Raw genomic sequence first — 24,218 nt, forward strand, 5'->3', positions numbered from 1 at the left:
GCAGCACTCGCAGTCAGTTCTTCTGCAGGCTTTCAGACCTACCTGCTATAGAGTAACTTCAACACTGACTGTAAGGGTTTGTGCACATGTTAAACAGGCCAAGGTAGACTAGTCAGGTGAGCATTCTATTTCTGAAACATTTAAACTCTAATTATACTATCTGACAGAATTCCCTAGATATATTTCATTCTGTAACATTCCCCCAAGAACTTGGCTGTAACTAAAGGACCAAATCTAATTCCAGTGGAGAATGTATAAACAAACTCTTATACAGCCAAGCCCAGAGTTACCATCTAACGTTATTTGCCAACTACCTTGACAATTTTTGCACCTGAGACACAGAACCAAGTAACAGCTCTCTTACCTTAACAGTCCTCCTGGAGGAGAAAAGGCGTAACATCTTAATGTTGGGAAAGAGTTCCTGAGCATGATCGCCAATATAGAAGCTGTTCCACCTCCCAAACTGTGACCAACTATCACAAGCTTGTATTCCTATACGCAGAAAGAGAAGACTGAGACACGGACACAGAAAAAGCTTTGTGTAATTCTTCTGGCAAACAACATTATTTGGAAGGTAACTTACCGGAGCAATTGTGAAAGCCTGGTTTAAAATTCCATCATTTATTAGCTTTCGATAGATGTAATTTGCAGCTTGAGTTATTCCCTAACAAAACAGCACTTAAAGTTAGAAGGGTATATCTAATCTGAAGCGTGACACATATATACTTCAAATTCAACACCACCACAGAACAACCCCCTTTTTGCAAAGCCGGTCTTCTCTTTCAACATGCTCCTGACAGAGATCTAGTTATAACCAAGTGATCTTGTATGTAATGGTTAAAAAGTTTTTGGAATATTTAATAAGGACATGAAGTCTTGACAAGAGGATTACAAATTCTGCCCTGTGGTTCCAGAGGCAGTATTTGATGCAACAACCAAGCCACTGAAATAATTTGTGCAATCTGTCTCACAAGGAGAATACTCTTCTGTTTAACTACAGGATCCCTTTATAAAATATATAAACCCTATATAGGGTATATAGAAACTCTGTAAAGGTGTTTATAGTTTTCTTACTGCTGAGATGATCTATCAACAGCTGCAAACCCACACCTTATGCACAAAACCATTCTCCAGGACATCCTCCAGTGTCAAGTCTTCACAATCTGCTGACAGATCAGTGAGAATGTCCTATAAACAAGACAGCTTTTGTCAGACCTCTCTGCAGAGCTTCATGGCTCACCTCTGCTACTCGGGGACATCAAGGAGCTGACTTCCAAGGGTGTAAGCAACAAAACACAACCCGTCATAAACCACCACCCCCAGGCAAACACAGAACAATCACAATTCTGATCTCAGCTATTATTTCCAAGCTGCAAACACACACATTACCAACACACCTCCACTCACAGCGAAAAGGAATTACCACCACCTGCCTTCCATACCCTCTTCCAGTGGCACAGGGAATATTACCCATCCAAGGACAGGAGGGCTTACAACTTAAGCCTGGAAAACTCATCCCTGCGAGTGAGGTATTTTTAACATGCGCCAGCATAACACAATTTCCTCTAGATTCCAGAAGTTCACTCATTTCTGTAAAGCTTATTATTTATAGCAGATTGATGATACCTCAAAAGACAAGGTTCCTCTCACTGCAACCACAATAGCTTCCTTTTTGTGATCCAAAGCAACAAAAAATGGAATCTCATAGATCTGGAGAGGAAAAATGTAATCAGTAAAGCCACCAAGTTTTTATAAGAGCAAGCATTTGTTCTCACCTTCTGAAAGCTCTCTTATTGAGCTCTTTATTACATTATGGAAAGAAGGTGAATTATTTCCTTATCAAGTCATTATAAGTGCCTTTTTTGCAATACTGAGACAGATTTATGTCAATGGTTTTGTGGCTGTTCCTTTACCAAAAAAAAAAAAAAATCAGAAATCAGAACTGACTGTTTCAGGGCCAGTTTTCACTTGGCTTTGCATCTTGCACTTTATAAATGCTGAAAGCAAACTAGAAGCTTCACCCCTTGCTTTCACTGAATCAATCACTAAGTTTTTTTTCTGAATGCCTGTCCAGATTATTTACCTTGTTATGAAAACTGATATGAATGAAGTCTCTGTACTGCAGTCCTGTTATTTTTAGGATGGATCCAAAGTGAAAGTTATGACGATCACTGCCAGTTATATCAGGATCTGTTGGTCTATTTCCGCAACTAACAAACACAGGAGAGAAAAAACCTTCATGCTCCAGTTTTTTAGGTTTCCTTTCAAGGAATCAAACTCAGTTACACTTGCAGAAGGATTAAGGACTTCTGCCAGGAATCAAAAGCTTTTTTTTTTTCAATAGTACCAATAGTCTAGTACAAGGTATTACCTCTAACCACACCCCTGGTTGTTTTGCTGGAGCAGCATGCCATGCATTCTCAGTTCAAGGACTGGCAAATACACCATTGCTACAGGACTATCAGCAGAGCAAACAATGCAGTAAGAAAAGAATTCTTACAACTACAGGCCAATGACAGAAAATACAAACACGCAAAAAAGGAAATTCGAAACAAATTCTGCAGAGCGGGCTTATCTCATGTTTTATCCATTTTATCATGTGGTATTTTTTTTCCAAGTAATTTATATTTCAGTAGGTTACATCAGTATTTCATGTTACTAATTAAGAAAATCAGGGCTACAGTCAAAAATGTCAGTGCTCACTTAAATACACAGTAATCCTACATGGCATTATGTGTACTTCAGCACCGACTATAAATGGTTTTTTGTGTTAAGGAGGCAAAGGGAGTAAAATAGAAGCTGGAGAGACAGGTAACTCTTGCTAATTCCTTTAAGAGGGAAAACTGCTGATAAACTTTTATTTCTACACATACATACATATGTGCCCAGAAGGCAAATCTAAAAAGCCTCATTTTAAAATGTTTGGTTTAACTCCAATTCTTCCTTTGTCATTCTGCTAAATAATTTTAGTTATCTCAATCGCATTTTTTTCAAAGAAAAACAGCTAATCTGTTTCTGAGGGTGGAAAGAGGCTGGAATTTTGCTTCTACTGAGTTTGTTCAAAATAACTCTTAATAGTCAAGCCCATGTACTCCAAGAGTGATACAATTTAATGCAACAAAAATATTGCTATTGAAAATATTTTATTTCTGCTGATGCTAGTTAAATAAAAGGAAGCTATGTGTTTTTAAGCTCCTGATCAAACCTACCAGTCACCATTGAGCTTACAGAGTGCAGTAAATGGGTTGGTGTATATGTAGTAGGGCCAGCCATAAGCAGCTGCAGCAAACAGCATATAGTGAGCAGCATTCTCCAGTTCAATATCCAAATCATCTGTCTGAAAGGACACGGGGAAAGAAAAGGAAGGAGAGAGAGAGGAAAATAGGTGTGTTAGGCTGCCCCAGAATAAAACCTGAACACAGACTAGTAAAAATCAAGGCATAATGAAATATGCACTATCTGAAAGGAAAACCTCAAAGTCTAAGAGGAACTAAAAATAGCCGCTCATTCCAGGAAAAGTCTGTGTTTATTTGTATAGCTACAAGCTCAAGTATCTTGAAAAGCTCTCATTAAATCAGTTTCTTCCAATACTTACACACTGATAAGCTCAGCACTGAAAACAACATTCACTCCAAATACATTACTTGAGAATGTCAAAGCAAGGACTAAACACTCTAGCAGATCCCTCTGGTGAAGGCTTTTAAAGCATGACCCTGTCATACTGGCTGGATTCAAAAGGATATTGACAGAAATGCATCGGTTGAAGTAGAATTACATACATCTATGAAGCACAGACCAAAAGAAGGTAAAACAATTTATAAGGCATTTTACCACAGAAGACTAGCAAAAACCAATTAGCAAACTGTAATCCATGATCTGCAAGCATTTAAAAGATGCTATTTTTACTTCTTACCTTGTCTGGGTATTTGCAGCAGACATAATTTAAACAGACCACAATACTAAAAGACTAGCTTTTCAGTTCTATGCTAATAGTACTAAGTATTAATTTTCTCTCTGTTCCTTTTCTCTCCCAGCTCTTCAATAATACTCAAATGTCCTAAACAGTTCCTTTTTTTGCACTTAATTCCCCATGCGTATGTAAGTTCTACTTATGCAAAAGCAGAGAAATGTTTTGACTGCAAACTCACCAAGACGTTTTCACTGCATTTATTAATAATTTAAATTGTGAATCTTTATAGTAGTGTTTAATTTTGTTAAAAAAAAACCCAAAACCAGAAAACCACCGCACAAAGAAGTGCATTTTAATTTGATTTGGCACCATCTCCCAGAGTAACAGCATCAGAGGCTGCAACAACCCTTTCTTACCACAAGAGATGATGGAGAATGACAGAGGACTTCTTCAGGCTCTTTTGGGCAACTTTCCATTTTATCTTGCTCTTGGTGGAGCAGAGTCAAGCCAGCTGCTATATCACTTGGCACCAGATCAGTGTCCTGTACAAAGAAATGAAAGAGCACTTAAAACCATCCCACACCTCAACACGACAAAACTATCTCATAAGAAAACACACATGGAATTTTTTTTTTTTTTCAGTTTATATAAATACATTTTACTCTGAGACAAGTGCATTGGAGAAACAGGTCACAGCAGCATCTAACCTCCCATCCCTTCTGTAGATATTTAATGTTTTCTTCAGTAAGACCAATGACGATTCCACATATGAACTTTACACTTAACACCTGACAGAGGACCTGCTCAGCCATATAGCAAATAATGATCCAGACATTGTTGATCACTGTTCTGCAACACTGTGTTAAAAACTTTCTAAGTCCTCTATACTGAGAACAACCAAGAAGGATTTTGCACAGGAGAAGGCTGAAGTGTTTTATTCAGCCATCTGGGGCAGCTCTCTCAGCTTAAAGACTTATTACCTTTACCCTATAAACCACTGAGGAGGCTGTAGCTATACATCACCCAGTACTGCTCAATAAACAAGAATACTAGTCTTGATATCATGAACAGTTTTCAAAGGCCACACTGAACTACGAGTAACCCAAGCAGTAGGTGACATGAACTTGAGCTAAATCAGCACTATGTAAACTCTGATTTGGCAAATGTTCTCCGTTTCCAAAAAGCAACTTCCTGCATGTGCAAACTCTGGTCTGGCACATGCTCAGAAGTGCTCGGAATGGGAAGACTGCCTTAACGTACCGTGGGGCTCATTTCTTCAACAGTCAGACAGCAGTGCAATTCTTTGCTATGGGTATGACTCATCATCATTATCATCAGTGGGAAAAAAAGCCTGGATCTTCACATACTGAGGAAAAGAAACCCACCCCTGTTCTCCTGACTAGATACCTAAGGAGAAAGAACACTGTTTTCTCACAGCCCTTCATGCTTGTGAAGGGAAAGAAACCTTTGTTAAAGGAAGGGAAGAATCAGTGTTGTATACCTTGTATGAGAATCACCTTATTTTTGAAATCTGCATATTCAAAACCTGATTTCAACACACAAGGTAGCAGGAACCTCTGGCTGAACAAAGGTGCACATGCGTTGCAACGTCTGCAAATTCAGAGTCAGTTCAAAGAGAACACAAAAAAGGCTTTCTATCTTACTGAAAAGTAGGCGCGGAAAAGCTCTGCGATACTGGTAAAAGCCACTCGATGGTCATCGTCTTGCACAATGCAGCAGCACAGTAACCTGATCCTTTTTTCCCAGACCCTGGTGGCAGTGTTCTTCACATTATACAGCAACTGCCCTGACTGACTGCTTTCCAGGTTCCGATTTACACCATTGGTGAGGTAAAAAGTCTTCTTCCCCCCAAGTGGATCAAAGACAATTAGAACTCCAATGATGGTAAAGACGATGATAACCCAGCTGCAAAACAGAAGGAAGTGGGATAAAAAGACTGTAAACCCAGATACTTCTCACAAGTATGCAAGAAAACACAACTATAGATCTTGACAGACAGAAAACAAAGTTAGGTATGAAATACTGTATGAACACCATCTGTTACCGTGTTCAGGGTGCATGTTTTGTTATTGGGCTTTCAGCCCACTAGGCACAAGAACAAGGCTGTCAGCTCACTCCATACAGGGCACCAACCTCAAAAGTCACAGCCCTGTGCTTTGGAAACAGCAACACAGAGGTGTGAAGGCTCCATTTCTCACTACCAGTTAAGTGAACTAGTTACTAACCTCTTCACATTTATCCAGTTTTCTAACTTTCCATCTATCCATCTTACCCTTTGTGATCTTCACCTCCTTTCCTTCACTCTAACGTGCTCTCTCAAGGCAAGTAGCTCAAGCCTGTTTAGGAAAGGATATCAACTCATTCTAGCTGTCTAGATCTAAAATTTCTTCTCTTTTCACAATGAAAACCCTTATATGAAAACCCACAATAATTTATAAGAAATACTGAAGTCTCCAACTGCTGGAAAAGCCTTCAATAAAGACATACAAAAAACATACAAGCAGCACTTTCCATTTCACTCACAATATCAAGCTTAGATTCCAGGGCGGAGGCACCTTTACCTTGCAATAACTGTCCCAATGATGACATTTATCACAGTCTTCTCACACTGCACGCTGCTGTCTGACACCCATACAGCTCCTACGACAGCCCAGATGAACTCAGGCAAATAGAGAAGTAGGCGAGTATAAAGTAGCTTGGGAAGTGATTTTCTTGGGCCTGGATTAGAAATTGTTCCTGAAATTGCAGGGAGAATTTAAAACAGGAACTGTTTGTGAATGCATTTTAAGTACTTGAGATCCTACCCAGATATACGAGCTTTCTGAGCTTTAAAGAAAGTAGAAAATTTAACTGAAACTATGAAATATTTTCACAGTAATGGAAAGCCATCACTGAAGCTGAGAAAAGAAAAACAACAATGGGTTTATAGTCATGATTCTTAGAATCTACTCTACTAATACCCAAAATTGCTGTCTAGTCAGAGACAGTTCTGCAGTAAACCTGAGGCAGTACTGCTGTGCTCAGCATAAGCCAGAGCGGCATACCAGAGTGTTGGCTCACCTACAGCTCCTTATAACTTTTGGTGCCTGCTTTTATTATTATTCTATTTTACTTTTAGTTTGCTGAATATTTCATTTTTAGATGCTACTTTGCTGGGCTGCAATGAAGTTCTGTTTACTGAGTCACTAAATAATAAGTTAATTCACATTTTTATTCAGGAGAACAAAAATAGGACCATTACCAGGACAAATAATAGACTATTTTCTGTATTGTTAGCTTAGTAACAACTTCAATCCTTTTAGCACTCTTAGGCAAGAAAAAAGGGAGTGATTTTTCATCAGCTCAGCTCCTTAAACCAGTTTGTTGAGTGCAGGGTGATGAGATGGTGGAGTGCACGTGTTCACGTGTAGGCAGGATAATTTGTAAAGGCTTAAACCACTGCAGAACAAAAACAACTTTGGAAACTATTCTCCAATTGTAAAGCTGCGGTTCACATCCAGTGACAAAGCTGTTTTAAAAAGCCCTGGCTTATTCCCGTTTCCAGGTTGTAACCTGTACTGCAGCAGCATGGTTGCTAACACAGCTGTAACCAGATGGAAGTGGTTCCTAAAACCAACTTTTTTCCCTTTCCCAGCACCAGAAACCAGTGTGTGAGTTCTCCAGTCAGGCTCACCACTGGCATCACTAACGCCGATGTCAGTACAGTGCAAAGGATGTGCAAGAACCATTGCTCCCAAACCCACACACTATAACCACAGTCCAAGACACCTCACCATCAATTTTCTCGGTAATTCACCCTCAGAATTCTTCCATTTCTTAGTTATAATGGCCTTATAGCTGTATTTCTATAGTAAACAAAGGTCTTTTCTCCCTGCTATCTACAGTTACATCTCTCACCTCCTCAACTTGATACAAATAGCATAACTTGGCTAATTTTCCTTTCACTCCTCTGGAAACTGTAGGAAATCCAGTGGTTATAGAGTCAAGGCCAGGATTATCATCCACATCTCTGCTCTATCATAGTTTCTCTTCACGCACTCTTTCCACTTAAATGATTTAAATACTCTTTTATTTACAGTGTGTTGTGAGGACCAATATATTAGAAATTGTGGGGTCTCATCTATTACTCCAGAGACCACACATATTATTTCAAATCAATCCTCCTAGCATTACTTTGATAACGAAGCGCCTATCCAGGGCAAAAGCCTTCCTAGCATTTTTTAACCCAAAATGAAACGTTTATACGAATAACTCGAAGTTGCTTTGGGGTCCATCCTTCTGTTCAATTCACTTCAAACTGTAGGTCCTGTTCTATTTAACAGTACTTACTGCACTGGTTTCACTATGACATTGACATGGAACCCTTTCCTATTTGTATTTTTTCTAAGCAACCCACTGCAGCATATGAACTTCCACATGACATGACCAAATCTTCCTTTGCGAGGCAAAGCTAACATTGATACTTCAGGTGAAGAATCAATTTTGGAGAAATTCCCCTAAATTCCTGTCAGAGAGGTTGAGCAGCGTTCTGTTTGAGGTCACGTATTAATGGTGAACGCAGATGAAGTTTTCAAGATGCTCTGATGGTAATGAACATATCACCATTAGCTGCACTATGCTACTGTGTCCGTTTATTATATTAGATTCCTGACTAACGGAGATAATACTATTAAAGCCAATGTATTAATGCTGGTAGGTGGTTTCTTAAGTTTGACTACCATTAAAGCACTTGATTTTTTTTGCATTTCTTTTAATGTCAACTCCAGATTTTAAAAAGTATATATTACAATCATACTACAGTAATATAAAATATTACTATTAACTATTTACCTTGCATACTGACGTATACAAGAGCAGATAACGCACATATTATAGAAGCCAGGAGAATGAGGAGGACAAGCAAGTAGCTGTGGAGTAATCCTCCCCCAGGACAGTTGAACTGCCCCTTATGAACCGCGTAAAGCACAAGAATTCCAATCCACCTACAGGAAAGTGAGATGATAAGTCGTCACAGTTGGAAGGGGAAAGTGCATCCTGCAAAGCGATCGCCTGAGGAACAGTTTCCACCCGAGCACAGGGGCGAACAGAAAGGGAGCCGTTACACAAGGACCCCACGAACACTCGGCAGTCACCACAGCAAAGCCGCCCGCAGACCGAGCAAGAGGCTCCCCGCGCGCTGCTACTCATCCCCCCAGCTCCAAAGGCTGATCCAGACAAAGGAATTATCCCATTAACTCCTGAGGGAAGGAAGCCGCATTAGCGCCGAGCTGCGAACAGATACAACCAGGCGCCGAGGGCTCCGTGCCGGCGGCGGCCAAGGCACCGGGAGCGCTCGGCCGCAGGAGCCCAGGGGCTCCCCCAGCCCCGCCGCGCCCGCCCCGGCCCCGCCGCGCCTCAGGCGAGGGGGCGCCGCCACCGCCAGTCACCCGCCGGCGGGCCCCGGCCGCGCGCGCGAGCGGCCCCTGAGGGGAGGCGGCCCCGTCCCCGCCTCACCACACCAGCCGGACGAAGAGCTCGAAGGCCCCCGGGAGCACGAAGTCGTCGCTGCCGATGGCCCAGCGCCGGCCGAACACCACCAGCCCCGGCATCCTGCGGGGCCGCGCCGCGCCGTCGGCGCCGGCCCGTCACGGCCAGCCCAGGACCCTGCGCCCGCCCCTCGCCCCCCGGCCGCGCCGCCCAGCCCGGGGGCCGGCGCTACGTCACGGGAACGCGGCGTCACGGTGGCGTCACGGCGGCGTGTGTCGTTCCCCCCCCGCCCCGCCCCGCCCCGCCCGCGTTGGTCCGGGCCGCGCCGCGCACGCGCCCTGGGCGGCCCCGGCCCTTCCCGCCGCCCGCGCGTGCGGGGCTGGCCGAGGCGGGGCGCTGCACCCGGGCGCCTGCGCGGCGGCCCCTCGGCGCGCGCGGCCCGCGGGGCCGGGGGGGGGGCGGGGCGGCCCGTGGCGCGGCAGCCGCAGGCGCCCGGTGCTGCAGCGGGGGCGGGGCCGGCACCGGGCCGTTGGGAGCACCGGCTGTGCCCGGCCCCGCCAGCCCAGCAGAACCGCTGAGCGCCTGCGGCCAAGGCGGGGCCGAGCACCGACGCGTCCCAGCCCCGCTGCCTTCTCCCCCCGGCCCCTCCGCTCCTGCCCCCTCCCGAGCACGGGCCGGGACGACACGGCCAAGAGAGACGCTGCCACTGAATCCAAGGACAAAGCGAACACCGGGGAAGCAAATTACCACCCCAGGCACCGGGGCTCCCACCTCTGCTCACAAGCCCTGCGGCTACCGCCAGCACCGGGCGGCTCTTTCGTGTCACTGCGGGGACAGGCCGCGGAGGGACGCTCGGCGCAGCACCTGAGCATTACAGCGCGCTAGCTTTGCGCAAGCAAAAAGCAGTATTCGCATTTGGGGCTAGGAATAGTATCTGCCCCTAGTTAGTGACGGTTACCGATGGTAGACTAAGTTAGAGAAGGTAAATTATTTCTTGAAGATAGAAATAGATACAAGCACCAAACCCTCAACTGCACTGGGCTGGAGCCGAGCTTACAGAACAAGCAACTCAGTCACCATCACTGTTCAGCGGTAACCATCCTTCACCGCCTTAACAAGTTTATATTTCATACCAAGTGACAGCATGAATGACATCAAGCGACTCGTCCTTACCACAACTTATCACCTGGTCCCAGCCTAATAGAAACCTTCTAACTCAGGAATGAAAAACAAACCCGAAACATTTTCACCATTTCATAAAGTGTTTATTGAGGATGGTAACACAGGATAAATCATGCAACAGCTCAGTAAAAAAAGGGGAATCATTTAAAGGATAAAGAATGGTAACTGGTGCTGCTGATTTTGAAAAGTTTGTAAAAAAACAAAACAACCTAATTGTCCAAAAGTGACATCAAAAACCACTTGAAGCCAAACATGGAAGTTGCTTATAACACATTTGTTAAAAAGAAAATGTAGTTATTGTTTAAAAGTGATCACCTACGGATTACCGTAATCAACTTACAAGTCTCCCATTTCTGTAGCTGTAATGGTGTAGCAGGGCAGCACATCCAAGATATTTAAACTTCTTTTCCTGAATAAAGACTACAGTCCCAAGCATTTGCTACTAAGCAACACAACCGCATCTCTTGCCCTTCACGACCCGCACTGCCAAGTGCTTTCGTTATTGGGATTACCCTCCCAAATATCATGGCAAAACAGAAAAGGGCCCATCCCTGTGGCCCCGAGGGATTTCCTCACCGTCCTCTTGCCACCAGCCTGTTTTAGAAGGGGAACAGCTACAAGGTGTGACTGTTCCCCTTCTGGCACCAACATATATTTTAAATAAGGAACTCCATGTCAGCAGATGGCACAAAGACTGGGCACCAGCACATCACATCAAACATCGGTGGTTTCAGATTTAGAGTTGAAATATATTCACCTTTTGGAAAAAAAAATAAATATAGTGGAATGAAAATTGAATCAAAAGGGAAAGAACAGATGACTACCATCCATCAAGGATGCACATACCTGTGCACTGGAAAAAAAAAACCAAACAGAAAAAAAAAAATAATCAGTCATTTCAAAGAAATCCTTGAAAATTAAAAAAAAGTTTGCACTTGTTCCTGGTCATAAACAATCTCACAAAAAATCTCACTTTTGGAACTATTCCAATTGAAACCATACACTGAATTTATTAATACAGTATAAGTTTCTTCATGTAAAAAATCTTTATACATAGTAATAAAAAAGATAAAGGCAAGATGCATCAAACAGAAATCTGCTGGTTGTTTTTCCTCCGTTCTTACAGAGCCGCTGATGACTACCTGCACTATAAAGAGCTGTGTTTCTGACTTTCTGTCTCAAGCATCTTCGCCTTTGCTTGTGATAAGGATTGTTCTGTCCAAGCATCCAAAAGGACAGATGCTGGTGATGTTTTTTGGCACTTATGCTGGCAAACTGAGCTTCTTTCCCTTGAGTACTGTAAGGAAAAGCAGGAAAGGAAATGGTTAGCAAAGCAGAGATGTGATCTAGGAGAAACACATGCTGTTAAAACTTCAAAGGGACCAAAACCTACCACATAAAATCACTCTGTCACGAAATGGGCTTGCCTCTCTCTTTTCAATACATACTGGTAAAACTATGATGAACGAACAACTATTCTGATCCTGCCCTACTGTGGCACCCTGCAATTCTCACTTTTCATCCCCATAGGACGTACTAGGCTATGACAGTGCTTTCTTAAGACTTATGACTAAAATAACACAGCCCCATCCATATAGCTTTGTAGTTACATGATGGAAGGTGGAATGCGAACGAGGGCAAAATCACTATGCACCCAGCAGAAATGACTGCTTCTACACTTAGCATAAACAGATCAAAAATCATCTGGACTCTTAAAAGTATTTAAAACACTGAGAAAGGTATCTGTAAGCATGGAATCTGCACAAAATGGTGTACGTTGTCAGAAGCATAAGGATCACTGTTATCAATGGAAGACAACAGTAACATGTATTTAGCCATACTTACTGTAAATTTGTCCACTAATTTAATCAGACCATTTACATGTTTATATTCTATCTATACTCAAAAGCAATCCTCAGAAACGCCACACTAGCAGAAAGCATACTTGAAAAATCAAGATTTCAGCAATAATTTGCACACAATTAACAGCCTAGTAATACTGATATAGCAGATCCCTCAGAACCTGTTAATTGCTACATTCTGCAGCCTGAAGCTGGAAGTTACTGCACTACTTACCTTTTGTAACATACAAATAGAAGAAGTCACAGTAAAGAACGGTCTGGACCACACCAGCAACAACAGCTATGAGGTCAAAAAATCCCTCAAAATAGTAGCGCCAAATCCAGTTGACTAAGTACAAGGCACGGTACAGACCCAAGAAGAACAGATAGTGAGTAGTGATGGTCTCTGCTTCACCAGTTTTGCTGATCATAAAAAGCTGAGGGAGAATAGCAACCGATTCAAGATAGATGGAGAAGGTCCACAGTATCTGAAAGGAAAAAAACAACCACAGGTATATTCAACTGTCTTAGATAACAGAAACACAGAATAAATTTGATTTGACTTGACTTTTCACTCTCTAACAAAGTTATGAATACGTACAGTATTTGGCAAACTATCCTTGGTACAGGAAAAACTAAGTGAAAGCTTCATAATCAACCATGGGATGGTACAAGGGAACAACTCTCTTAGTAGACAACAAACACCCCAAACCACCTGTCTAGCGAGCTGGCAAGCATAGGTTTACTCGTGAGGAAGCTTATCAGTGCACCCATCGGTTGACATTCTTGCAACTTTTTTAATCTATTGGTTTTTAAAGAATGAGTTAGTACAGAACAAAATTTAAAATTATGTCTCAAAGTGTTGCAATAAAAATTCCTTTAATAAATATAAAAATACAACTCAGTCCACTTAAAGTAAGCATCTACAGTTAATTCTCTATTTCGTGGGAAAAAAATCACCCGTTTAAAATGTAATTATAGGGAGTTCAAAGTATTTTTTTTCTGATAGGAACACAGCTGCATTTCACATACAATGCAATTCTTTCTAATACTCTAGACCATTTATGATTCTACAAAATTTTAAAATTATTGTAATTTCTTTTGTTTTCACCAGGTGGCACCAACTATTCAAACTGCATTCTGGGGCATTTCTTTAACAACAAAAGGAATGATACTTTTGAATTAATACAACCATCAGAGTGTACTGAGAAAATGATAAGTCTTCTGCTTTAAAATAACTGATGTTGATAGTAATGCCTGTCTCCTGAAGTACCTTGCATTTTCACAGAAATCTACACTGTGGAGATGCACTGAGGAAACAGGATTAGCTTGAACCTGCTAAACACAGGCATCTTTCAAGCACTCCTCAGCCTAAAAACTCTCATTTCCATGTGCCAAATGTTTTGGAAAAAAAATAACCTCCTGCCCACAATCAACTCACCTCCAGAGGAGAGAAGTCATGATTGACAAGAAATGAGAGTCCACCAACAGGAACTATCAGAAACTCCACTCTGAATGTATCATGGTTTCCATCATAGGTAGCCTTAAATTTCATGTAGATCAGATACACAGTGGCGTACGAGCAAGCAATGTAGATAAGCTGAAGAGTAAGGAAATAAAAACAAAACAACCCACAGAGGTTGCAGGATTAGATCAAACTCAATGAACAAAGATATTCCCAGGCACTAAAAGGAGTAAGTGCTGCTTTTTTTTGTTGTTTGTATTGTTTGTTTACATGCTTTTGCAGTTCCAGGCTATGTCGTGGTATTTAACTTTTCTCAGCAGAGTAATAATTCAAAACCAATGACTCTGGGCTCTACTGGTTTTGTTGCTTTAAAAGCATCACCTTGCACCTGGCTGAAGTGACTGCCCAAAGCTCCTTTAAGGACACTTCCCTGAGCAGAGAGAACTAAGGAGCTGACTGGAGAAGCAATACCCCTTCTGCTATTGCAGGGGAAGCACTGGCCCAAAATTTATGTTAAAAATGTGCATGTGCATACATGCAATAATGATGGGAGTGGTCTTTTTACATTCAAAAAGCCTGCGACTGGTATGGCTCATGTGGTGGCAGTTAAAAACCTATTCAATAAACCCCATCCAGACTCAGTCATTTAACATACCACAAATTAGCTGATTTGATTTAGACCTTTAAACACCTCTAAAATCTGAAGAGTGGCAAGTGGACAGTGTTCTTCACCAACCAACAGGCCATAAAACCTGTGAAACTAACAGACTGCTAGAAGCACTGAACCAGAACTTGGTTTTGGTTTCAGCTGATGTCTAACCTTACCATTTTTACTTGTTATGGTACAGTTGACTTCATCGCTCTTCCCTGTGGACTAGGCAAATAGCCTTATTTTTACAGATGAGAAAACGGAATCACAGAGAACATATGCCTTTCTAAAGGTCAATCTGCCATCATCAGGACAGAGCTCATTGTCCTGGAGACAACATAGTACAGCAGACTAGACATTAGCTTCTGCCTCAGTTTCATCACAAAGATTAAATATTCCAAACCATTTATCACATTAAATATAGATTCTTCACAACTGAAAACTAAGATTTAAAAAAACCACTGTTTGCAGATGATACCTATCACTAAAAAAGCACTGTTCACAGATACAAAACACTACAAATACTGTAATAAGGAGCTCAGAATCCAAAACAGTCTCTACTACACTAGCACCCCAGCTGACTGGAGATAAAGAACCACAGGACACGATATCAGATATATGGAATTCCTATTACAAGTGTAAACTGATCAGAATTGGTATGGTCATAGGAGATACCAAGAAAGTGTGAATGAACCCCAACTCCTTATTAAAGATTTATTTGTGAGAACTATAGCATGTTCTGGGACACAAAAAATTTTCATTTTTAAAAATACGAAAATAAAAGAACAGTAGAAAAATGACTGCAGAGTGCACCAGCAGAAATGCATCCAATATCCAGATACAGGTACCATAAAAAAGAAACTGTAAGCTACAGAATGCAATAAATCATAAAAATTAGTCTGCAGGTCATTAAGGCAGGCAGATAGTGCCAATTTGTGTACTGCTGCATACATTCCTGGAACTCAGAAGAAACTAATTTTCCTAAATATCTGATGATCACTGACAGAAAAATACAGCAAGATGTCAACTGTAGTTTAATTAATATTTCTCTAAAAATACTGAAGAAAATCCTAACTCTACAGAAATGAAAATTTTTTGCTGCAAATTACAGCATCTTCCTCAGATTAGGAAGTTCATCTAATTATGCTCTGGGTTAGTTTATTTGTATAGTAGTTCCTGTTCTCTACAAGTGTGTAATGTTGTATGTTCCTCAATATATGCAGACAGGACAAGAAGCTGCGTTGGGACACTCAAGCAGCTTTGTCTTGGTACTACAATAATGGGCTGAAAAGCCAATAACATCTAACAGCCTCTCCAGGCAGTAACCTTTGAAATTGTAACAGAGGTTTCCATTCTGCAAGTTAATACTGGATTTGAGCAGAAGATGACCCTTTCATTTCTGGCAAGACTCAAGTTTACTATGAAGTTGAGTATCACAAGTGTCATGTTAATTCCTTTTTTGGGTAGGAGGGATGCAGCAAAAAGACATGGTCATGACCCTGAATCACAATCAATACACATAAATTACAAGAAAACCCTAGCTGCTCCTTTAGCGCACACAACAGTGGCTTTTAATATTCTCAGAAATCACATGGGGGGGAAAAGCTTGTGTTTCAAGAATATTTTACTTAATCCACAGTTATTCATGTAGACTGTCAATATTAAAACTTAAGCATACATGTTTGACTTGTTAGAAGACAACAGCATGACTGAGTTTAAAATCTAAAATTCTATTTTACAGTATCATTCCCCTAATTCTTCAGTGCATTTTGCATTGCTGACTGTCTAGTCTTTTCTCCTGGCAAAGTTATACTATCCTCTAAACTAAAGTTGAAGACCATCAAGAAAATTGAAGAATAAAGGAACTGGATTAAAGAAGTGTCTGTTCTGGTGCCACAGACATGCTGCACTCTCCCAGCCTACCGCTTTATTTTCTTGTACTCAGCACCAGAAATTGCAGGAATAAAGAAACAACAAAACCAAATCTGAGCTCGTTAACATTCAGCAGGTAAGCAAACATGGTATATAACCTAATGGAAGCTACATTCCTAAAAGTATACTCCTGTCAACTTTTTATCAGCCTCTGCCCAGAGTCTAGCTGCAATTCTGGCAATGCATTTTGAATACTAATTTACCTTGTAGTGGATAAAAAGAGATTTACTTAAGCTCTAATGTCTCAATTGAGAAATACAATTTATTTGAACCATTCTCCCCAAAGCTTTTATTTTCAATAACCAAAATGGCGGTTGTTCTAAATGTCACAGTCCCCAAACAGTTTTTAAAAATTGCATGTAGAGTGTAGAAAAAAGTAGGATTTTGAGTCCATCTTCCACATTCTTTATCCGAAGCCCGTCTAGAACTTGTTTTGTAATAACTGTGCAGTGGGCCATTTAAACAAGCTTTTAATAATGAAATTATGCACTCTGCATGCAACATTACTAGCTTTTCTAACTCTTCAGTATACTCTACCTTCATAGATGTGTTATACAATGAAATGAATGAAGTGAAGAGGTCCAGATAACGGGTAGTGAAGACCAGTGCAAACAGAAGCTGGCTTTTCCCAGAAATACCTAAAGTGATAAAGGAAATAATTAATTATTCAAAAAGTGATGATGTGCTTTAAAATACTTGATGCCAAGGATGAGAAAGGATATATATCCTTTATTTCTAAGCAAGCTGATTACAAAATTGGGACAAAATCCAGGCTTCCAAGATGTCCAAACAGAACTGTAAGTTCATATAGCTCAGTAATGTGAATTTAAGTTACCTTGTACTAGAGGAGGTGCTAGCACTACACAAGATTTAGAAGTTCATCACAGCAGATAGCTTACAGGTGGTATTTTTGGAGATTACACTATCTGTTCTGCGTTATCATTGGGCACCATGCAGCCAGGCTGCATTAGCTTTCAATTCTCAGCGTGCTGTCACATGCCTCAGTGCATTCTTTAGATGCTGAATAGCTGGAAAGGTCCAAGGGCAACAGATACTACAGACCCAGTGATAATCAGAAAGTATGCAAGCACCAATAACATGACTTTAAAGGAATACATTGATTTTAAAACATAAGGCAATTAAATTCAGAAACTTAATTGACCACGTGGGGAAAAAAAATTACTATCAGTCAAAACCAGATGTTGCTATGTATAACAAAACAAAAAAAAGCGAGAAGTGAGCTAACATGACAGACATCTACACTGCACCTTCAAAGTAACTTTCAATTTCAGACCAAAGCCCCAAACTCAAAATATTTGCTTGCACTTAACTTCAGCCACTACAGGAGAGTTAGAAGCATAAAAGCTTTGCGCTATCAGCCACTAAAAGCTTCTGAAAATTGAGGTGAAGCATCATTCTGACGTAGCGGTGAGTCACAACAGAAAGACAAAACAACCTAGCCTGCGCCTCTATCTTGTTATTCCAATTATTCTTGTTTTCAGTCATCCAGAGTGAAAATATTTGAACCTGTTCAGCTAAGCATGCAAATACTGTTCAAAAAACATGAGGGGAAAAATACTCTCTAGGAGATGGTTAAGATGCAAGGCTTAAGATGCTTGTCCCTTTATACAGAGATATTTCTGATAAAGGTTTTTATTAACAGTGCCATAAAGCAATTGGAAGAAAGGCTATACTGAACTCCTTTTTCACTCTGGCCTCAGAAACGCTGAAGAAGCTGCCCCTGATGAAGGGACTTCGTGTTTATACATGAAGTACAGGAATGGCTGAAACAGTAACAATGAAAAGAAGGTTTTGTTTGCAGCTTTCATATGTGAATGTCTACAAGGTGGGCCTCCTGTACTACCTGCAGAACAACCCAACTGCCCACAAGCAACAATAGAACAGGAAACAGCAATGCTTCAAAACCTACAGTTATGCAGACTGTAAAACTATAAAACAAAAACTGTATTACAAACCCAAACCAAAACAACAACAAAAAACCACCAAAAACCTCCCAAACCCCACAAACAAACTACTTCCCAAAGTTTAGAAAAAGAATACACGACATTTCTTGAAGTAGAGCTACGTTGCAAAGACAGCGGAAGCAGCACTCTCACTCAGTTGCATCCCAGGTGTGGTCACTGACATTACAACGCTTGACAGGGCCCTACTCTTGTACCAATAAAACCTCCCAGCAAGCCAACGCTGTCCTAAGGTCAAAACCTACAGGACAAAGAAATCCACCTGTACAGATACAGTACAGCGTCACACTACAGTTATAATTATGTTACATTATTTAGCAGGCTATTTTCTTTTAGTAAATAGCTGTGAAGAGCAAAAAAGCATATAAGATCCATTAATTATTGATAATGGCTATAAATTTGGACCTGGATGTACTGTCACATAAACACATGTAATATGCTTGACAAATTGCCCAAAGCCATTGCCAGCCTCACATCATCCCCCAAGCCAAAAGCTGTAATTTTTATTAAGGCTTTCAGTACTTCTCACTGAACTTCCAATCTTTGTAATAGTCAAATGTTCCTGAAACACATCCTAAAGCCAAGTTTAAACTAATTTTGAAGTTAAGTAGGCTAGACCAGGCAAGGTTCAAAGTTTAAATCAAAGATCTATGGAGAGACAGGCAAAATGGGAGCAAGTAGTATCCGTAACCCTAGCAAAAATGGGGCGAGGAAACGGGTAAACACTGCTGTACGAATGTGATGCATTTGAAAACTTTAGGAAATATATCAACATACCTGCCACAGCGCTGACCCTGGCTCATGGTTTGGCAACTGCAATATACTAAGACTACATGGCTGTTATTCTCATCCTTCTCCCTTTCCTTTTACTCCCACAAACATTACTAAGTTCTTGAGCTAAACAAACGCGTTTTTATTTCTTCCTCCCAAGCTCTGGGCTCAAGTTTTGAAGAGTCAAACATCTCAATTTTGTTTCATCCTCACGTGTGAAAAAACTCCTTCAACTTCTGCACACTAGCCTGGCTAAAAGCAGTAGCATGAAACTTTAATTCAGAAGCTCAGCTCATTTTCAGTCAGGGAAGACAGCAGAGCTGAAATTGCAGTACTTTCTCATCAACCTCATTTTGCTATTGTGAGTTAGGTCAAGAGCAATGGGCAGAAGCAGAGGCATGCAATCAGCCTGGCTGTGGAGTGTGTACACTACTTACTAACTATGAACTGTGTATCACAACCATAAAATCTACAAATGGAAATTCTTCTAAGGAAAGACTTCATCATGGAAACATCACAGGCTTTTGAAGTATTTAATAAAAAAAAAAGGTTTTGTTTCGTATGAGGTCCCCATCAGCTACAACTTCTTCGGTTCTGCTAATAAAATACTAACATTAAGAATCCTGTACTTTCAATTAAAAAATCCCCAACCTAACTCTAAACACAAATTTGTCCACTGAGAAAGGCAAAATTTTCCTTCAAAGAAAAAATTCTGAACATACATAAACTGGCATTTTTTTGAGAAAATACAAATTGGTGGCAGCCTATGGCCAAGTACTGCCTGAAGTCTTCCAACACAGCATATGATCTGGTCCGTAGTAGACATGAGACACAGCTACATTACCTAGCAAAAGTATTATACATTTATTACCTACACTACTTTTTTTTAAGAGTATTCAGCACATAATTTGACACCCTTGCAACTGCAGGTCACCTTTAACACTTGACAAATGACACTGAGAAAAGCAAATCAATTTTCAGGCAGTAATTCGCAGTGCAAACAATCTAATTTGACTTGGAATGGATTAGAAAATACAGTCTGAACATGACAGTATTTGAAAGCACAGGATTCTTCAAGTCTCATGAATTTCTTAATTATGACATCAAGTCAATAATGGAGTTACCTGCTACATTCTCCACAGCTCCTAGTAATTATTTTTGAGCTGTTATTTGGAGTGGCAAACATTTTTCCAAATTCTAAATTTGGAAACTCAAATAACCAGTCACGCAAAAAACTGTTTTCCTGCCAGCTCTGAAATCATAGCTTGATTTGCTTTCCCCTTTGTTCTCTTTTCAACGTATTGACTAAATTAGGAAAAAAAATTAAAATTCTTTGTCAAACAATGAAAATACTGACTGCTCAATAATGCAGATTATCCTAGCCTCACCTATTTTCCGCAATTAGAGGAGCCACTTCTTAGGAAAGAAAACGGGTAACGATGTGTCTTCAGAAAACAGTAGGTTGCAGCAGAGGTACACAGGCTGTCTGTCTCCCTCTCGTTTCCAGCTGCTTTTACAGGCCTCTGAGCTCCTCTTGGAACAAAGGCCTCAGACACACACAGATGCAACCAGAAGAGAGGAGTCTGCACCATGTGGTTTGCCAGCTCTTCATGGATCACAGCCCACAGTTTAGCAATCAGTTAGAAGCCTTTATTTATTTTCTAAGCTGCTGGTGCTGCTTCAAAAGTGCACAGTTAAAGAAGCAGCTGCATTTTGCATTGCCTGCATTTTCCTAGTCACCAATAACCCATCAGGTACAAGTTTATTTAATTTATAAACTGCTCTAATAACCGTGCAATGTAAAGGAATCACAGAAAGCCCTCTAATAAGAGGCATTTAGCAGCTGGGGGTTATTGTTGCATTCAACTTTATCAACTTGTTTTATGCAAAAATACATATTTACAAAATTTGTATTAGTAGAAACCACAACTGACAACAACAAACCACTACAAGGAACAGGATGGAGCCCCAAAAATACAGTCCGATGCTCCTCTGAGGTGCTCTTCTTGTTCTAGACAAGACTTGTTAGGCCTCAGACACTGATCTCCTACAAGTAACATGGATCTGGATTTACTCCTAAGGATTCAGAACTGGAAGACACAAAGACAACAATCCCAGACAAACGCATCCCCATTTCATTTTTTTTTCTCAGGAAAATGAACAAAGCAAATGTTTTCTGCTGAAAGAGCCCATGCATGTATATGTTCAGGGATGCTGATTAATCTAGTGAAGGGAATAGTTGAGGACCCTGCGTAATACAGGCCCATTTACTTTTCTGTGTTGGAGAAAGCAGTATCAAAGAAAATGATTGGTATGAGTCTACATTCTTGTAAGTAAATCCACAGTAACAAGAGATCCTAAATCACAACTGACTTAAGGAAAACAACATCAGATTGCTTTAAGCGGAAAGATGGGACTAGGTTATATTGTATTATACTGTGTAAATAACCTCCTGTCCAAAGGTCACTTAAGAATCTCCTGGTTAAAACCCTATTTGAATTTTAGCCTTGCACTAGAATTTCTCCTCTTTCATCTTCAGACAGCCAGAGATACAGTTTTTAGATCATTAAATCTCTTGTCATCTTGACTGCATTTCTCAAGTAAGGTGGAAGACACAACCCTACAGAAGAGTTGGAGAAGGCCAGGCCCTCTGCTGCCAGATCCAGACAGAATTCCTGCTCCACTACCGCCTGAGACAGGAAAAGTTCATTAGGAAGGAGCTGTTGCGCTCCATGACCTCAGAAACAATAGTTCTGCGCTACCACTGCATTTGGACCGTAGAGTCAGTTGCTTGAACTCTTTTGTAAAGTTAAGCACAGTTTTTACTTTAGGTGTGTTTAAAACCAAAGCTATTAATTTACTATTTTTTCTTCTTTTGCACAATCAAGCGAGTAGCAAACAGTGAGTTGATATGAAAACATACAGAACCTGTACTTCCTCTTACCTGTAGCATAAATCTCTTTCCCCATTCTCAGTCCTTTCAGGTTGCAGCTTAAACTAATTCTTCATGCTCTTAACTGAAGACTTTACAGATACATCTGTTCCACAGTAACTTGGTATTTGAACGATATTTTGACAAACGGCAAAGCAATTTCAAGAATAATCACTCTTACTAACGAAGGAGAAGATCGCTGGAGAGAAGGCAAAGTCAAGCTCACAGTCAAACCCCAGTCCAGAGCAGAAGCGACATTTCCAGGACCAGCAGCCTGCTCCACATAAGCCGCAGCGCTCCGAAATGCCCATTTTGAATTACAACAACTCCTAGCTTTCTGAAAGGAACGAGCTATGCCGCAGCTATACCAACTGCCTGCAATTCCCTCCAACCACCACCAAACCGTACAGTAGAAGCCAAAAAGCAAACCACATCACAGGGACCTCGAGCAAGCAGGTACAGAGCAGGGGAGGCAGCGGCGGCGTTCCTCAGCCGGGCTGGCCGCGGGAGAGGGGCTTCTCCCCAGCGCCCAGACCGCGGGGCAGACGGCACCCAGCCCCCCCCCCGCCACACCTCTGCCACGTCAGGGCAGGCCAGGATCCCGGCTGAACGCCCGTTCACAGCCGCCTGCAGGCTCTCCCCTACGGCTTCCTACTGCAGCTGGGAGTGCGAACAAGAAAACACCCCACGAGCTTTAAAACCGGCACGAAGCACAGTGATTAGCGCGGTGACTGCCGCGGCGGGAGCGGGAAACAGAAGGGAAGGAGGGGGCGTCGGGGTCAGCCGGCAACGCAGACCGGTGCGCGAAGGGGAGCGGGGAGAGCCAGGGAAACTTCAGGATCTGCAAAGTGCAAGTCAGCTATTCCCGGCGCTGCACCAGAGCGGCTTTCAGGCAGCAGAGCGGCGCTGAGCTGCCCAGTAAACACACAATCGGAAGGCTGTGCGCTGTCAGGGAAGGCGAGGGAGTGAGCTCCGTCTCCTCTGCCAGCGCCGGGCGCAGGGAGGCAGGCAGGGAGGGAGGGAGGCAAGGAGGCTGACCGCCCCGCGGGGGACGCGTCCCCCACCCTCCCCGAACCTGCCTCCCCATTCATTCGCCCGCCGCCGGGCCGTTACATAAGGAAGGAGCGACCCTCCTGGGGACAGCCGAAGTGGCGGTGTTCGGCGACTCAAGTACAAACAGCAACTGCTAAAGCTTTAACGGAATCGCAGCGCCCGCGGGTGCGCACACACACCACCACCCCCGGCGGCGGGGATGCGGCTTCCCCCTCCTCGAGCTGCCCCCCCGCCCCCCCCCCCCCAGCCTGGGTTTGGAGAGGGGTGAGTTAGATGCGAGGCCGGTCAGGCCGAGGGCTGAGCCCGCTCCCCCCGCGCTGAAGGGAGCGATCGTTGCTTTTCACCTGCCCGAGCAAGCTCTGCCCTCCCGCCCTGGCGGCCGCCGCAGGTGGAGGCCAATCCCCCCTCCCCCGACTCTCCCCCTTTACTACAGCCGCCCCCGGGCAAGCGGGGCAGGCGAGACACCCCCCGCGGTGACCCCCCTCCCCCGGCTGCGCTGAGCCCCCCTCGGGGAGCGGTGGCGAGAGGACGGCAGAGGCGATCGCACCACACACACACCCATTCCCGCCACCCCACCCCCCCCGCCACGGCGAGCAGGCGGCGATCGCGCCCAACCCCCTGCCAGGCTCCCCTCAGGCACCGCGGCCCGGAGCTGCCCGGCCGGTCCCGCCGCCCTCGCCCGCCCAGCGGCCTTCCGCACGCACCCGCGCAGGAGCGGCTCTTCCAGATCTTGAGCAGCAGGATGATGATGGCCGCCAGGTGGGACAAGTCCCCGGTAAGGCGGAAGATGTTCATGGCGGCGGCAGAGGCGGCAGCGCAGCCCGGAGCCGGGGAGCGAAGATGGCGTAAGCTCAGCGGGCACCGAGCGACGTGGCCCGGGGACGTGGCCAGACAGCCACCGCGCCCGGTGCACCCTGGGAAACGGGAGGGAGCGGCCCCGCCCCGCCGCCGCCGCCGGGGCCGCCCCGCGCCGCCTCCTGACTGAGGTGGCGGGGCCGCGGGCCTTCGGGCGGG

At 42.9% G+C, this 24,218-nt stretch overlaps 2 protein-coding genes across 4 annotated transcripts in view; both read right to left on the reverse strand.

Annotated features, from left to right (window-relative positions):
- Positions 1 to 9,637, reverse strand: part of DAGLB (diacylglycerol lipase beta) — a 14,199-nt gene extending 4,562 nt beyond the window's left edge. Inside the window, exons 1-11 of one of the 3 annotated variants that reach the window (XM_080387023.1) lie at positions 9,425 to 9,636; positions 8,762 to 8,913; positions 6,493 to 6,667; positions 5,575 to 5,836; positions 4,327 to 4,452; positions 3,210 to 3,337; positions 2,084 to 2,210; positions 1,627 to 1,710; positions 1,111 to 1,188; positions 584 to 664; positions 365 to 492 (exon numbers count right to left, since the gene is read on the reverse strand). In XM_080387023.1, the coding sequence (XP_080243149.1) occupies positions 365 to 492; positions 584 to 664; positions 1,111 to 1,188; positions 1,627 to 1,710; positions 2,084 to 2,210; positions 3,210 to 3,337; positions 4,327 to 4,452; positions 5,575 to 5,836; positions 6,493 to 6,667; positions 8,762 to 8,913; positions 9,425 to 9,519 (1,436 nt within the window). In that variant the 5' untranslated portion in view covers positions 9,520 to 9,636. Of the gene's footprint in view, positions 1 to 364; positions 493 to 583; positions 665 to 1,110; positions 1,189 to 1,626; positions 1,711 to 2,083; positions 2,211 to 3,209; positions 3,338 to 4,326; positions 4,453 to 5,574; positions 5,837 to 6,492; positions 6,668 to 8,761; positions 9,169 to 9,424 lie in introns of all 3 variants that reach the window. The other 2 variants (XM_080387025.1, XM_080387024.1) reach the window with 2 other exon arrangements.
- A 1,001-nt stretch (positions 9,638 to 10,638) lies between these two features.
- Positions 10,639 to 24,124, reverse strand: KDELR2 (KDEL endoplasmic reticulum protein retention receptor 2). Its single transcript, XM_080387063.1, has 5 exons — positions 23,909 to 24,124; positions 17,004 to 17,104; positions 13,862 to 14,020; positions 12,656 to 12,908; positions 10,639 to 11,876 (listed from the first exon to the last, which is right to left on the reverse strand). Exons 1-5 carry the CDS (start codon positions 23,997 to 23,999, stop codon positions 11,842 to 11,844), a joined length of 639 nt encoding a protein of 212 aa, XP_080243189.1. The 5' UTR covers positions 24,000 to 24,124; the 3' UTR covers positions 10,639 to 11,841.
- Between the last annotated feature and the right edge of the window lie 94 nt (positions 24,125 to 24,218).

This window comes from Falco punctatus, assembly GCF_963210335.1.
Source record: "Falco punctatus genome assembly, chromosome: 4".
NCBI classification, from domain to species: domain Eukaryota; kingdom Metazoa; phylum Chordata; class Aves; order Falconiformes; family Falconidae; genus Falco; species Falco punctatus.

Bases quoted from the DNA above. Each gene is read 5' to 3' on its own strand.
- KDELR2 (XM_080387063.1), bottom strand. From the start codon at position 23,999: ATGAACATCTTCCGCCTTACCGGGGACTTGTCCCACCTGGCGGCCATC. The intron at 14,021-17,003 runs GTAGAGTATACT...CTTACTCTTCAG, and splicing joins TGTATAACACATCTATGAAG to CTTATCTACATTGCTTGCTC. The intron at 11,877-12,655 runs GTAAGTAGTGCA...TTTTCCTTACAG, and splicing joins CTATTTGTATGTTACAAAAG to TACTCAAGGGAAAGAAGCTC.